The sequence below is a fragment of the Cricetulus griseus genome, chromosome 4 (genome assembly GCF_003668045.3).
Source record: "Cricetulus griseus strain 17A/GY chromosome 4, alternate assembly CriGri-PICRH-1.0, whole genome shotgun sequence".
Lineage (NCBI taxonomy): Eukaryota > Metazoa > Chordata > Mammalia > Rodentia > Cricetidae > Cricetulus > Cricetulus griseus.
This window is the reverse complement of record NC_048597.1, coordinates 207,943,148-207,958,727: the sequence shown is the minus strand read 5'-3', so window position 1 is coordinate 207,958,727 and position 15,580 is coordinate 207,943,148. Positions and strand designations below refer to the sequence as shown.

The following is a 15,580-nucleotide window of genomic DNA, read 5'->3' as shown; positions in this document are numbered from 1 at the left end:
TGATTTTTTTGTTGTTGTTGTTGTCTTGTTTCATATTTTTGGTTAACTCATCAGCTATCATCAGAATTTCCAAGTGATAAAAACCTAAATATCAACATTTAAAAAGCAGTCCTTAGAAAATTTAATTTCTTGATAACAGAGAACATGAATATCCTTCTTTAATGAGGGAAACTTTTTAATCAACACATTGTAGGCAATTGTTTTTTAGATTAAAAGGTAAACAAATGGGGTAAGATTTCAAGTGACTGAAAGTGAATTTTCTGTCCTTTTGAGGTTCAGTGGCTTTTACTTTAACACATTAGTTCTGAGGAAGGAGATCTAGTCTAAGGCTGCTCGTGGAATTGGGAAGCACAGGACCTACATCCTCAGTTCTGTGTAAGGCACAAGGCTCAAACGAGGGTGAGGATGCAATGATTTTGGGGTAGCCATCTGGCACAGCAAATGAGTCTCTTTCCTCTTCACTTACTGTTTTCAGTCAAATGGTACTTTAGGCTTTATTCTTGCTCAGCCATGGTAAGCTGAGATGCTTTGCTTATAGACCTTCTTTTGACTATAATTCTTTTTTAAAATAATGACATGTGGCTTGGCAGCGGTGGCACACACCTTTAGTCCCAGTACTCCAGTACTCGGGAGACAGAGGCAGGCATATCTATATGAGTAGAAGGCCAGCCTAGTCTACAAAGCTAGGTCCCAGACAGCCAGGGCTACATAAAGAAACCCTGTCTCAGCTGGGCTGTGGTGGCACACGCCTTTAATCCCAGTACTTGGGAGGCAGAGGCAGGAGAATCTCTGTGAGTTTGAGACCAGCCTGGTCTATAAGAGCTACTTCCAGGACAGCCTCAAAAGCCACAGAGAAACCCTGTCTCAGAAGAAGAAGAAGAAGAAGGAGGAGAGAGGAGGAGGAAGAGGAGAGAGGAGGAGAGGAGGAGGAGAGGAGGAGGAGGAGGAGGAGGAGGAGGAGGAGGAAGAAGAAGAAGAAGAAGAAGAAGAAGAAGAAGAAGAAGAAGAAGAAGAAGAAGAAGCCGCCCTGTCTTGAAAAAACAAAACAAAAATTACATGTGTGTGCACGCACATGCCTGAGTGTATATATGTGCATTATATGCATACAAGTACCTGCAGAAGCCAAAAGAGGGTGTTGGATTCCCTTATATTGGAGTTACAGGTGTTGTGAGCTACACACTGTGGGCTCTGCAAGAGCAGAGAGTGATTTTAACTGTTGAGCCTTCTCTCCAGCCCCTTGACTGCAATTCTTATTCAAAGCCAGGAAAGGCAGGCTGGAACTCACTTAAAATACTTGACACTATTTTTGCCCTTTGTTTTAGAGAAACAAGAAGAGATGATAACCACTGCCCATGTTAACTTTGAGAGTTTATCGTGATTTAGTCAGCCCTCTTAAAGACTAGTTTGAATGTTATCAGAAAAAGTGGTATAAAAACCCCCATTGAGTTTTGGTTATGACTATATAGGAAAATTAGTTAAGAGGGAGGTTTAAGTAACATAGCTCTGTAGGCAAGGCGGACAGACACTGCCTCCAAAGACCAGACAGCTCTCCAGATAGAGAATACTAACTATAACTTAGGATTCTTCAGTTTAGTTGAAAATGCTCACTCAGTATATATTAGAAGATGATACTTTTATCATTGTTACTGCTTGGTAAGAGAAAGCTAGATTTGCTAGATCTTACCTGACAAACTTGTACCCTGGGTTCTGTCTGATATAACTAAACTCAGTGCTACCTGTCACTTCAGAGAAATTTTAACTGTAGCTTTTGGAAAGTTGACAAGTGAGAGAGTTGAAGAGTAAGAGATGAGAGAACAGGAGGAACACCACACTGTAACAACACAGCAGTGTAGGTGTAATGTGATAGCCTCAGACATGGTTAGCTGTCTGTCATGTTAGGCAGGCAGTGAGGCCGTGGATTGAGCATGGGCATTGGAGTTGGCCAACAGTAGGTTAGATCTCTGGTTGTGACATTTCCTGGTGGGGTCTTTTCCTATCTTGTGTTTGGGCCAATTACTCAATTTCCTTGTCATCTTAAAGAGTAAATAACCACCTATCCTGCCAGGTAGTTGTGAGAAGCAACTCAGAAATACAGAATTCAGTGTCTGGTGTGTTGTGGATACCACCCATTGTCATTGAAGTGGTCAGCTTTTACTGGTCTAGTTAAAAATAACTTTAAAAATGATATGAAGGGGCATTGACTTCCCGAGTCTTCCCCTCTGCTTCATGGAGGTTCTTTCTCTCTGTGTGTTTGCTGTGTGTGTGTTTCCTCACCCCTAATAAAAAGCCTTTCTTCAACTGATGGAAAAACAAAAGATGAGTCTCTTCAGAAAAAAAAAAAAAATCAGAATAGCTGGGCGGTGTTAGTGTACTTCTTCAATCCCAGCACTTGGAAGGCAGAGGCAGGTACTTCTTAATGAGTTCAAGGCCATCCTGGTCTACAAAGTTACACAGAGAAACCCTGTCTCGAAAAAACAAAACAAAACAAAAATCAGAATAATGCAATTTGAACTGAAGAGAGAAGAGGGAGAGGAGCTAGAGTATTTGATTCAGATGAGAGTGCAAGTGGTAATATGCTTGCAGTAGCAGTGATGGCAGCCTACATCTGTTGATAATTTGAAAGGAACACAGCACCAACCCTTGTTTTTCCACTCTGTTTCAAAGTGCAGCTAGCCTTACAGAGGCATTTTTACTGAGATTTTGATAAAGCTTTTTTCTCTACATACAGATATTTATTTTCCCTGAACAATGTCACTATCTGAAAATTACAAGTTATAGAGTAAAAGGTGAACTATATTTTAACATGTATTTATTTTTAGATATATTTGTTCAGTACAATATTGATAAGAGGAAAAAGGGAACCACAATAATACAGGAAAAGGTGCACATTTTCCTAACATTATATAGGAGTCATGTTGGATACAACGGGTATCTAGAGGGAAATATCTAGAATAGAGCCAACCAAAGTTAACCTTTTAGTTTTAGGGGAGGAATAGATAGAAACTGAAGTAAACAGTTGTAAATCCAAAATCTAAATGGACGCACATAAAAGAATTGATGAGAACTATAGCTTAATCCACAAGCCAACTGAGTTTTATTTTTTAAGCTCCATTAAATTTATTTTTTCTCACAAAATATTATGAATATAAATAACATTATAAGAAAAACAAAGTTGAAGAAATTAAATGTAAGCGATGTATTTTCATCATAGCCTATTAACTATTGACATGATTGTAAACATAGAAAGCCACTTTGTGGATAATGCAGAGCATGATGGAACATCTTACCTAGTCAGCGAGTGCAACCTTTTTGGAAAAGTTCTATTAAGAATCAGTACTACCGCTGGGCATTGGTGGCACACGCCTTTAATCCCAGCACTCGGGAGGCAGAGGCAGGTGGATCTCTGTGAGTTCGAGGCCAGCCTGGTCTCCAGAGCGAGTGCCAGGACAGGCTCCAAAGCTACACAGAGAAACCCTGTCTCAAACAAACAAAACAAACAAACAAACAAACTTGACAGTTGTTAAAGAATGAACAATCATCCTTTTAGGGGGATGGGGGGCGGCGTTCCAAGACAAGGTTTCCCTGTGTTGCCTTGGCTGTCCTGGACCTAGCTCTGTAAACCAGACTGGACTTGAACTTACAGAGATCCTCCACCTCTGCCCCCCAAGTGCTGGAACTGAAGGTGTGCACCACCCCCACCTGGCTACATCTTAAAGTCAAATTTGTATTGCTTTGTTTTGTTTTTTTGTTTATATATAATATATCTTTTCATATATACAAGGCACCTGTTTGCTGCCACGATATTCTGTAGTGTTCTAATACACTGATGTTTTTTGGAGTGATTAGATTTAAAATATTAATATGCTTCAAATGTTGGACATTTGTTACACAATTATAAGTTGTATACTTTGGTTTTTTTTTTTGAGAAAGTAAGGTGATTTGCAGTCATGTTGGTAAAACAGTTAATTCAGTATATAGTCCAATTTCTGAGGCAGTATGTAATTTTAGAATTGTTGATTCATTAGGAGTAGATATGATCAAGATATATTGTATAAACGTATGAAATCATAAAGATATTCTAAAAATATTTATTTGCTACTAAGGAACCTGAAGATGCTGTAGAGAAATTACATATTTACTATAAAGTATTTTAAGCTTATGTAAGTTTCTGAAATTACATTTTAAATATCTGCACCACAGAGTAATTTATAAGAATGAGCCAAATTACTGCCAGTTTTCAGGCCTATTCTGTTGCACATGTGGTTAGGAATATGGTTCTTGTTTAAGTTGATTTGAGCTGAGATTCCTATGAGGATGCAGCTTGGGTGTAGAGGGGACTTGTTTAGCATACAAAGACCTGGTTTGATCCCAGAACTGGAAAAATAAGTTGATTCGTAGTTCAAACTTATGATAAATAAATCATCACCTTTCATTTTTAAATTCTCTTTGCTAAGGATTGATCCTTGTTAAGCACATACCCTAGTCCCTGAAGTCTAATTAATGTAGCAGCTTATGAATGGCTAGTTGTTAATTGTAAATAGAAATATTGTTTAATTGGGATGTGAATATATGTACCTCATTTTCTAGCCATGCTTAGAAACTGAAAGCTCTGCCAGCCTTTAGTTCTAGCACTTAGGAGGTAGAGACAGGAGAATTTCTCAGTCCGAGGCCAGTCAGGTCTACAGAGTGGTCTACAGTGCTACACAGAGAAACCATGCCTCAAAAACCAAAACCAAAACCCTAAAACAAACAAACCAAAAGAAGGATGAAAGCTCGTTGTACTCGAATGATTTAATAAGATGTATTATAGTGCCTTCGTTTTTGAAGATATTGCTTCATTCTTAGCTACCCACAAATGTGTGGGATTGTTTTCTTTCTTAATTTCAGCTTATTGTCTTTGATGATGTGAGTTTATAAGTGGGCCAAGCCTCATACTTAACTGTAGATTTTAGTGCCCAACATATTATTCAGCTATTACCACTTAGAATAAAAATGACTGAAATAGTAGTTTCTTCTAAGAGAGCTGCCTCAAGTAATTGAAAAATAACACTGGTTCATAATAAACTGGTGTAGCTGATCTTTAGTCTGGAACTCCAACCTTAAATGTTATTTTATTTTAATAGGTTTAGAAGTAAATATAGACTTATTCCTGTTTGAAACTTTGTTTCTTCAGGAGCTCTAGATTTCAGGTTTTTGTTTTTTTTTTTTTTTTCTTGCCACTATTTTAACAGCAAGGTATACTGTTTACTTTCGCTCTGTGCTCTATTTAAATATCTGCTTGGTAGGCAATATACATTGCATTAAATATTTGAGGTCTTTGTAACCTTTTTCAGAGCAGAGAAAAAGGAAGTGGAGAGTTTAGTCTCCATGTAATACTATGTGTCTCCTAAAACCATATGTTGTGTGCAAAACTGAGATTGTAGCTGAACCCTTTGCCTGGCAAGTGCATTAAGGTGCATTTGCAGTGTTTTAATACTGACTCCTCTCATCCCCTAAAATGGGCTATTTCCAAAACATGTGATTTTTAAGCTTTTTTTCTGCCTACAATCTCTTCTGTTTTTCTTCTTTTTTTAATATTTATTTTTTGACAGTTTAATGCATGTAAACAGCATATCTTGATCATAACCCCCTAATGCACAGATACTATTTTAACTTTAATTTAGTATGCATGAAATCATAGTATGTCCAGTGTTTGCCTCACGATCTAAAAATACCATCAGCAATGTGTGGTGACATCAGCTTTCAACACATCTGTAAACATGCCAGGATTCCCCTGTGATAACTGAAGAATTGCAGAAGAGGGTTAGTTGATACTTTTTGTGTGTCTTAGTTAGACGCTGAGGATTGAACCCAGAGCCTTGGGCATGTTAGGCAAGCTCATTGCCATGGAGCCATACTCCCATCCAATAAATTTGGTTGGTGTTGGAAACACATACTTGCTGATTATGTTTAAAGGTCGCTTTCACCCTCTCATCTCCACCCACATTTGCTACCAGATCATGTTCTGCTAACTCTGCAACTTTTTCTAGAATTGTAACTTTCAAGATTGCAAAATATTCTTTTTACATTTTTTTTAAGATTGAAAAATAGTGTTTTACATAATAGTCCTCTGCTGTCTAAAACAGGGAGAAACAGTGTTTGGGAGAGCTTATTTTGTGATGCAAAAGCGATGGGTGTATTAAAAACCTGAGTGCCCCCTAACAGTGGTCTTAACACTTCCTGATCTGATTCTCCCTTATTATTTGGAACACTGTTCTACTATCTTGCAATGTTTTAGACTCATAGTAACAACATCTGCTTAACACACTTAATTCCCAGAAGAATGTCATTCCTTCCCTGCTTGTCGAGATAAGATGATTTAGAGTGTTCTAATATGTAAATGCTTAGTTCTAACTACTGTAGAAACCTGAGGTAGTTGATTGCAGTAGCTGCTAGGGTGTCCCGAGAAATCTGTGTGATATTGATGACTCAAGTACAGTGAATATTGCTGAACTGGGTCTGATTTTCCAAAATTCTTAACTTTGTTTTTCTTTGTATTTAACTCATTTAATTAGCAGAAGGACTGTCACCCACATAGAATAGACTTTCCTACATTATCCTGCTGTGTGAACTCTCCTGGGGGAGGTGGGAGGAATGCCTCTGTCTGCCCAGTGAATGCCAGGGGCAAAACGTTTGCTTTCCTTACTGTAGCGTAGTCGAGGATATCATGAAACAGCCATAGACTTTCTGGGCCCTGAGCACCTGGTGAAAGTGATGAGAACTTCTCAGTATAGAAATGCTCATATTTTGGAATATAATTTTACTTTGAAGTAAAGAACTCAGCTTTGTGTGGCTAGAATAAAAACTGGCAAAAAATATACAAAAATTAATTTTTTATTTTCCTAAAAGATGATTGGATACCTAAACAAAAATACTAATACTACGTGATGTGTTATTTCTAACCAATACTACAAAATGTATGACCTCAGCAGTACATAGAAAGGATGGGATGGGAATGTGTTCACAAGTCTCTTCTGTTGTTTATCATATGAAGACTCAATGTAGGAAATGAAATATTGCATTGGAAATTTTAAAGAAGCCACCAAAAAATAAAATCAAACCCCAAAGGGGTACAGCTAATAAGAAAATCAAGCAGATAAAATGGAATCAGAAGAAATGTTCAGGGGCTGGAGAGATGGGAGTGATTAAGAATGCTTGCTGCTTTCCCAGAGGACTTGAGTTTGTTGTTTAGCACCCTTGTTGGGTTGTTCCCAGCTACCTGTAAGGCCAGCACTGGGAGATCAGATACCCTCTTCTGACCTCTGTGGGCACCTCTTCTCACATGCATACACACCACACACATGGGTAGGTCACGTGGATGAATATGTGAGAATATAGAGAATATAGAGAATGAATGTGAATTTCCAGAAAGGCTGCTGAGTGCTGATAAAGGGTTAAGGATTAGTGGCTCTAAGGTCAGAGGAGAGGTGGAACATAGTGGTCCCTGCTACAAAGTCAGGTGACTTGCATTGGCTGGTGGTTTGTCATCTACTCCCAGAGCTGTATTAAAGGTGGCCCAACATACTCTGTTGTACTCAAAGGATTGTTGCCGTGTTAGAAGAAGCCAGCTTGCTTCTAGTGGAAGTTTTTACCAGGACTCGGGATTTGTCTTTCTCTCTGCTTCCTGTTGTACAGTTGCACAGCCAGTTAGCACCTCTCTCCCCTTTTCTTCTTCAGCACTGTAGGTGCCAAGGGTGAGGGATTGGAATTTGTCTCTCACTTCTGGACTTGCATTATCCAAGGTGTTGCATGACAAAGTGAATGAGATGGTCTTTGATTCTTTCCTATGCTGTCTCAACATACTTGTTTTTTTTTTTTTTTTCTTCCCCTGAATTCAGAGACATGAAAAATGCTGTAATTGGAAACAATAAACAAAAAGCCAACCTCATTGTTTTAGGAGCTGTTCCAAGGTATGTTTACTGTTGATAACTTATTTTTCTTCCATTCATGCCAAGTTTCTAATGTACTTCTTCAATTTTAAGATTCCCCCTTGCTTATCATTTTCTTTCTTTTCTTTTACTAAATGTTTTAAAATACAGAATCATTTCTAAGGAATCATATATACATAAATGCAAGTGTGTATGTATGTGTGTGTTTAGGGAGCCTTGGGGCTCATAGAATAAGGACAGTGGTCATAAGTGGTAGAGGTTGACGATTTGGGGAGTAGTTCTTTGGCAAGCTGGGCTCAAATGGGAATGGGATAATTAGGAAGAGAAGAAAGCTTTCTTTTCAGGAAGAACTTCACAAGGACTCTGAACATTTTCGTTAAGAAAATTAGTAAGAGGTCCTCTTAGTACTACTGCTCTGAATTCAGGGTCCATTTATACTTTGCATTTAAGATTCAGTAGAACTTGGCATTAGGAGTCTTCAACTTTTGATGGGACCCGCCAGGAAGTGGCAGATAACATGGGACATGGTGCTGTTTCTTTAGAGTCCACTTGTTTACAACTTTCAGGCTTATAGTTTGGTAAAGTGAGATATTTATTTTGTATAAAATAAGACAGTTTCTTAGATTTTTGTCTCTTGCTGTTGTTTTCATCGAATTAGCAGATGGTATAAATAAGTATTACTAAAAATACAAATATGTTCAGACAACCATATTTTTATTTTTAATTATTTTTTTGAGATTATAATATAATTATACTATTTTCACCTTCTCTTTCATCTTTCCAAACCTTCCGTCTTGCACTCTTTCTCTTGTTATTAATTGTTGGGGTTGTGTGTATACATAAATACAGCTTACTCAGTTTATATAATGTTTCTTGTGTACATGTTTTCAGAGATGACCATTGGCTAACCAGTTGGCATGCTCTTCTTTGGAGAAAACTTTATCCTGTTCTCAGTGTTCCTTACTTGTACTTCTTATCTAGGTTGAGGCTGTCCATGTTAGCATGTGCATTGGTGTTATCCATGTTTAGTGAGTCATGTGGTGAGACATTACAGTCTCACAGCAACCTCCCCATTCCTCTGGCTCTTCCAATCTTTCTGCCTACTCTTCCACAGTGTTCCCTGAGCCTTGGGTGCAGGAGTTGTGTATAAAAGTGCCAGTTGCGAGTATGCTCTACAACTCTGCCTTTGATTTTATTTTTATTATACGGGTTATATTTCCCACATTGCTTTGTTGCATTAATTACTTTTTGTTTTGCAGTCTGTTTAACAAGTCCCCTTTATTTTTTTAGATTATTGTATTTGCTTCAACAAGAAACCTCAAGCACAGAGCTGAAAACTGAATGTGCCGTGGTGTTAGGGAGTCTTGCGATGGGCACAGAAAACAATGTCAAGTCTCTTCTAGACTGCCATATTATCCCTGCCTTACTACAAGGTGTGTAGGGAACCAGTTTCTCCATATTCTGTTTATAGCATTTTATTTATTTTTATTTTTTTGCAGATTTTTAAATTTGAATTAGAAACAAGGTTTTTTACATGACAATCCCAGTTCCCTCTCCCTCCCCTCATCCCCTCCCACCCCTATGGTGGCCCATGCCTTTGATGGAGCTCTAAGTTTGAGGACAACCTGGACTACAGAGCGAGTTCCAACATAGCCAGGGCTACACAGAAAAACCCTGTCTCAAAAAACAAAACCAAACAAACAAACAAAAATGTGTCTCACATGTAGTTTCTCTCAATAGGACTGCTATCCCCAGACCTGAAGTTCATTGAAGCCTGCCTCCGATGCCTACGGACCATCTTCACCAGTCCTGTCACTCCAGAGGAGCTATTGTATACAGTGAGTTTGGGGTATTTTGGGGTCATAGTTTGATTTCTTTGTCAATCTATTTTCCTAGTGTATCCTAATTCACCATAACTGTCAGATGTGGAAGTCCCAACAAGTTTTGACTTTCTGCTTATTGGGAATGTTAATGTTCTTGGCCTTTTTTTTTTTTTTTTTTTTAAGATTTTATTTATTTTTTATTATGTATAGTGTTCTGCCTGCATATATGCCTGCAGGCCAGAAGAGGGCACCAGATCTCATACAGATGGTTGTGAACCACCATATGGTTGCTGGGAATTGAACTAAGGACCTCTGGTAGAACAGTCAGTGATCTTAACCTCTGAGCCATCTCTCCAGCCCCATGTTCTTGGCTTTGTAAATAAGCTAATGACAGTTACACACTTTGAGAACTCTTTCATGCTGCTCTTTATTTACTTATCTGTTTATTTATTAGTTTATTTCAAGACAGGTTTCTCTGTGTTATAGCCCTGGCTGTCCTAGAACTCACTCTGTAGACCAGGCTGAGCTCGAATTCACAGAGCTCCGCCTACCTCTGCCTCCTGAGTTCTGGACTAAAGGGGTGTGTCACCACTGCCTGGCCTCTTTTTAAAGGCTCATTTCTGTGTTAATTATATGTAAATTAAGGAAGGATGTTTTTCTAAATTGTGAAACATTTCAGTTTTATGCCTTGGAGATTTTCTATCATAGAGATAGTAGAGAATTCAAAACTGTTAGATGTCAGGGTAGCAGTGGAGTGGGGTGTGGGCAGCAGCAGAGCTGTTCAGTGTACTTAGCTGGCTGCATCATGTAAAGATTGGCTGTCAGAACTGCTCAGGCACTAAGTAGACAGTCCAGTGAGGAAAGGAGGGGTTTCTACTTTGTAATCCTACTTACTGGACAGGTAACGGAGGCAGTTTCATAACTTCTTTGTTTTATTTATCATCTATGAACTACAGGTTCAGAAATTCAGTTGACAGAGAGGGACGCACATGAGGAATGGGTTGTGGCTTGTTGGAGGAGATTGGTGAATCAGAGAACAGTAGAGGAAAGGGAGGGGAGCGGAGGAGAGAGGAGAGGAGAAAGGGAAGGGAGGGGAGGAGAGGAGGGAAGAGGGAAGGAAAGGAAGACTGGTGGAAGTGAACAGCGTCTCAGAATCTGCCTCCTGATCAGCCCCTCTTCCCTCTACTCATTCTCAGCCTCTGGGCTTTTCTGGCTATTTTGAGGTTCTAAGTCTTTATTTTGTTTTTAACTACTCATAACAACACAACGGAGCATACTAACATGCAAGTCAGGGGCAGCGATTCCACTTTTAGGGAATTACAGCCTTCTGTTTTCCTTACTTAGCCCTTATATATCTTGGGCATTTTTTTCTTCTTCACTTTCTGTTGTTGTCTGTAGACCAGCATAATGTCTTTGGGAAGTTAGTTAGGCTGAAGATATTTAGGTCCTCCCCCAGGCTTACAGTATCAGAATCAGTCACGGAGAACATCCCTTGGAAATTTGTGTGCACATTTGTATATGAGCATGGTTCTGGAATGTGGTTCACTTTTACTAGGAAGCTTGAGCCAAGTTCCCTTTTTCTACCTGGTTTAGAGCAAAAATACCCTTTAAGTTTGTGGTTCTTTTGCATTACAAGTAAAAGGAGATCTTGGAAAGCCTTGTAACAAGGTTCTCTTTTCCTTTGCCACCATGTGTCATCAATAAGTAAGCTAATGGTCTTTAGACTGTTTTTATGCCTATATATATTTGTGTATGGGGTGTGTGTTTGTGTGTTGGTGTTCTTGCACATGTGAGAGCAGAAATTGACATTCGGTGTCTTCCTTAGTTGCTCTCCATCTTATATATTGAACCAGGACCCATAGATTGATATAACCTCGCTAACTGACCTGTTTTGGAGATCACCCTGTCTGCTTCCTGAGGCTGGGATTACTGGTGGGCTGCCATGCCCACTGGCTTTTCTGTGGGTCCTGGGGATCTGAACTCTGATCCTCATGCTTGCATGGCAGCTTGCACAGCAGACACTTTACCCATGGAGCCATCTCTTCAGCCTAGTAGTGGGCCTTATGTGAGAAGTTACTAATGATTCGAAGTATCCTGTCTTGGGTACATTGAAAATAGCTAACTAGTCATTATTACTGCTACTGGTGCTTATCATAAAATCCCAGGACCCAAAATATCAGATTATTTTGTATAGCACTTATTCTGTATAAGACATTTAATATTGTCTGTGTTAACACGTTATCCCATTACATTTTGGCTTCAGAACTGATTTCTTTCTATTCTTTACAATGAAGCTGTTTTATAGCGAGAATATTGGTTACTTATATTAAGTTCCTTGTATTTTATTTTCAAGGATGAGTATGAAAATATCTTTCCTTATCCCATGCTTGAATAGTTCTGATGGCCATGATGCTTTTATTTTGCTGTTCCTGAAAGAGACTTGATTTAATACCAGTAAGATGAGAAGCTTTGCTATGTACTCTTGCAGAAAGACTTTGCCACATATGCTTAACCCCTAAGTTCCTTGTTGCTGTCTGCCCCTTCCCTTCCATCCAGGATGCAACGGTGATACCGCACCTCATGGCTCTGCTGAGCAGGTCTCGATACACCCAGGAGTATATCTGCCAGATCTTCTCACACTGTTGCAAAGTAAGAACTAGAGTAAATGTTCTCACTGTAAACTTGTGAGTCTTCTTGTAACAAAGAGCTAATTGGTTTGCTCTCTGGCTGTGATTGTTATGCTTAGGGGTCAGTGTTCGTTTAACATCTCAGCATCATGTAGGTTTTTTTTTTTTTTTTACTTCAGCATACTGTTTGTTTGTTTCCTTATTGAGAGCTTTAACCTTTTCACTTAAAGGAAGTGCTTGAAAGCTTCTGTTGAGCATAACCAAGTTGCTGGCAGGGCAGCATGAAAAGGTCTCAGGGCAGTGTGGGAAGAGTGCAGAGCCCACAGCACATCATGCCGCCCTCCAGAGTCCTCCATGTGCTCTGAAAATCCCATTTCTGTGCTTTTAAAAGGCTCCAACCTACACTGAAAAGTGCTATTCATTTTGATTCATATATTGGATAGTCTCTTAGGTAACCATGGGTGATTATTTATGTGAAATCTTTGATAATTTCTAAATACTTCTAAGCAGTTGTTGCTTATATTCTGTTGATCCAGCCAGTGGCTGAGGACAGCATTACCCACCTTCCTATCATGTGTAACACAGATGCTAGGTAAGGAGCTCCTGACCTCAGAAAGAAAGGAGTAAATACACCCACAGCAGGAAGATCACTCCCTGTGCTCTTAGCATATCTTCCCAAATAAAATGAGTTCACCTGGCTTCAGGAATGACATCTACATTATAATGTAATTATTTTAAACCCCACCCAGTCCCTAACTGATTATCACAGTCTAAAATATAAGTGTTTTTGTTTTGTTTTGTTTTTTGATCAAAAATTCTTGAGATTTCTCTTCCTGATTGTTTTGACAGTGTGTAGGCCAACTCATAGAAAATGAAACTTTTTTGAAATTCATTTCCTAACAGTGGGATCAAACTCACAAGATGTAAGTATTTATAACAATAGAATGATGTTTTAGACCCATCCCTGTAAGTAGCTTTAGAGGTTATGCACCAGAAGTTTCCAGCACCTGAAATTGCTCAGTGCTATTCCAGTTGTTATCCCAGAGGTAGGAGCCATTCCATCGCTACTCCTTTCCTGGGGAGATTATGCCAGCCACCCTCCAAACACTACTAGCAAACAGCCTTATCAGAGAAAAATCACCTTTACTAATCTTTTCTATTTTTTTTGCCTGATAGTCCATAGATATTAAATGATCACATTTAAGTATTCTGAGATCTAACTAAACCTCAAGGAACATTATGAGCCCAAGTCAACACTACTAACTCAAAGTGCAACATCAGCTTTACCAATACAGAGTAGTCTTACGCATCTTTAAAAACAACTGTCCATCTGGTTTTTATATTGTCCTTAATCACAAAATCTTTTTGCTTCCATGTTTCTTTCTTGCTGTAGGCTCAAATAAATAAAATCTATAATAGAATTTTAAGACTCAGTCATGGGCCCACTTAGGTAAAACTAAGTGGAATAGGAAAGACTTTACCAATAGATTAAAATGTGTCAGCAGCAAGTCAATTCATATGCTTTGAGGAACAAGACAGAAAAAGCAGATTACTCAAGCATTGTTGTTATAAACTAGTCATAATTACATCCTGGAGTGTTTTTCTGAGTTACTAAGGTACAAAAAAAGGTCTAGTGATAATAGTTGCTAGAATTCTAATTTCTAAATTGTTGCTGCTTTGTAAGCAGTATTTCAGATTGCTGAGATTTCTTTGTTGTTTAAGACTGAAAGGGCTTATGTAATCACTGCCTCGTGGGTGTCGTCTTACTGCCTACCCACTAGATTCTTGCAGAGATGAAAGAGACACTTGACAAAAATTCAAAGTGAGCCCTCTTCTCCATTTGGCTTTCCTTGTAGTTCTTTCACAACCCTGTGCAGAGGCTTAGAGAGAAGGAAGACCTTGTTTGGTAACACCTATTTGTTGCCATCTCTTGAGATAAAAAGTAAGGTATCTCAACAAATGGGAAGCAATTCTCTACAGACGATTACAGTGTGCTGGATCTGTTCCCTGGCATTTGTAAATGCAGCCTTTGTTAGTACAACTATTGAGAGATGGTTTGGACCTTAGAGAGAAATTGAGAGACTGGAAATCTTATAATTACAGAGCAATCATCTAATAGAAGTGGGTTAGGACAAGTGAGAAAAAGCATATGTACTAATACGATGTCTAAGATGCATTGTGAAGAGAATTTAAAGCGTTAGAGCAGTGTATTTAGTATTCTACTGTTTGAGTTAAAATGGGATAAAGCATACACATGCATTTGTTGTTTGTTTTGAGATAGGGTCTTACTGTATAACCTTGGCTGTTTTTGAATACTATGAAGACCAGGCTGGCCTCAAACTCTGTCTTAAGGCAGAATGGTCTTGTTTTGTAGTGTAGGTTGGTTTTTAGAGTGATCCTTCTGCTCAACCTCTGGATTACTGGGATATAGTTGTAGGCCACATGCCCAGCTTTTTTTTTTATATGTATTAAATACCTTACAGAATAGAAAATAATACATTATAATTAGGTCTCCACATCACAGAAAGGCTGTCTGTAAAGAGAGGGAGGAACAGAGAGGTACAAGTGTGTGAGGCAAGCCTCTTCCTATGTAGCCATTCAGATAAGCTCTGCCAGTGTTTAGACAGCATTTTCTTAGTGTTTAGTGTTTGAGTTCTTTGTATATTCTAGACACTAATCCTCTGTCAGATGTCCCATTCTGTGGCTGGCTCTTCACATGGTTTAGTTTCCTTTGCTGTACAGAAGCTTTTTAGTTTCATGAGATTTAAAATGAAACAGATTTATAGATGACCTTTTTTTTTTTTTTCTAACTTGGCTCCCTCATAATAGTCTCCATCATTATGTTTATAATGAACAAGCTATTTCAAATGAGACAGTTCAGTGAAAGCATTTAGAGCAGTGCCTGTCACACAGTGAGCACTTGGTGAGTAGTGTCCATAATATTATCTGCAGGTTTGTAAATGAGCTGGGAGGAAGGGAAATGGGCTTAAAACCTGTGCCTTGAAAATGTTATCAACAGTTATAAAGGATGTTTTGCGCTATTCTGGGTGGATAGATGATAATAAGTACATTGTGCCCTTGTACTTCTGGAATTTATCATTGTCACCTATATGTAAGCACATAGCCACTATGCTTGTTTATCCTCCTAGATGTGTGATTCTTAACCTGTGCGTCCAGACCTTAGCCCCTTTGGGGGGGGTGC

General features: G+C 38.8%; 1 protein-coding gene across 3 annotated transcripts in view; it reads left to right on the top strand.

Moving 5' to 3' along the window:
- Positions 1-15,580, top strand: part of Armc8 (armadillo repeat containing 8) — an 82,248-nt gene that overhangs the window by 16,556 nt on the left and 50,112 nt on the right. For all 3 annotated transcript variants that reach the window (XR_004769729.1, XM_027414272.2, XM_027414271.2), the window contains 4 exons: positions 7,878-7,949; positions 9,219-9,361; positions 9,669-9,766; positions 12,308-12,400. Coding sequence is in view for 2 of the 3 variants with exons in the window: in XM_027414271.2 (XP_027270072.1) it covers positions 7,878-7,949; positions 9,219-9,361; positions 9,669-9,766; positions 12,308-12,400 (406 nt within the window). In the remaining variant the exon portion in view is untranslated. The remainder of the gene's footprint in view (positions 1-7,877; positions 7,950-9,218; positions 9,362-9,668; positions 9,767-12,307; positions 12,401-15,580) is intronic.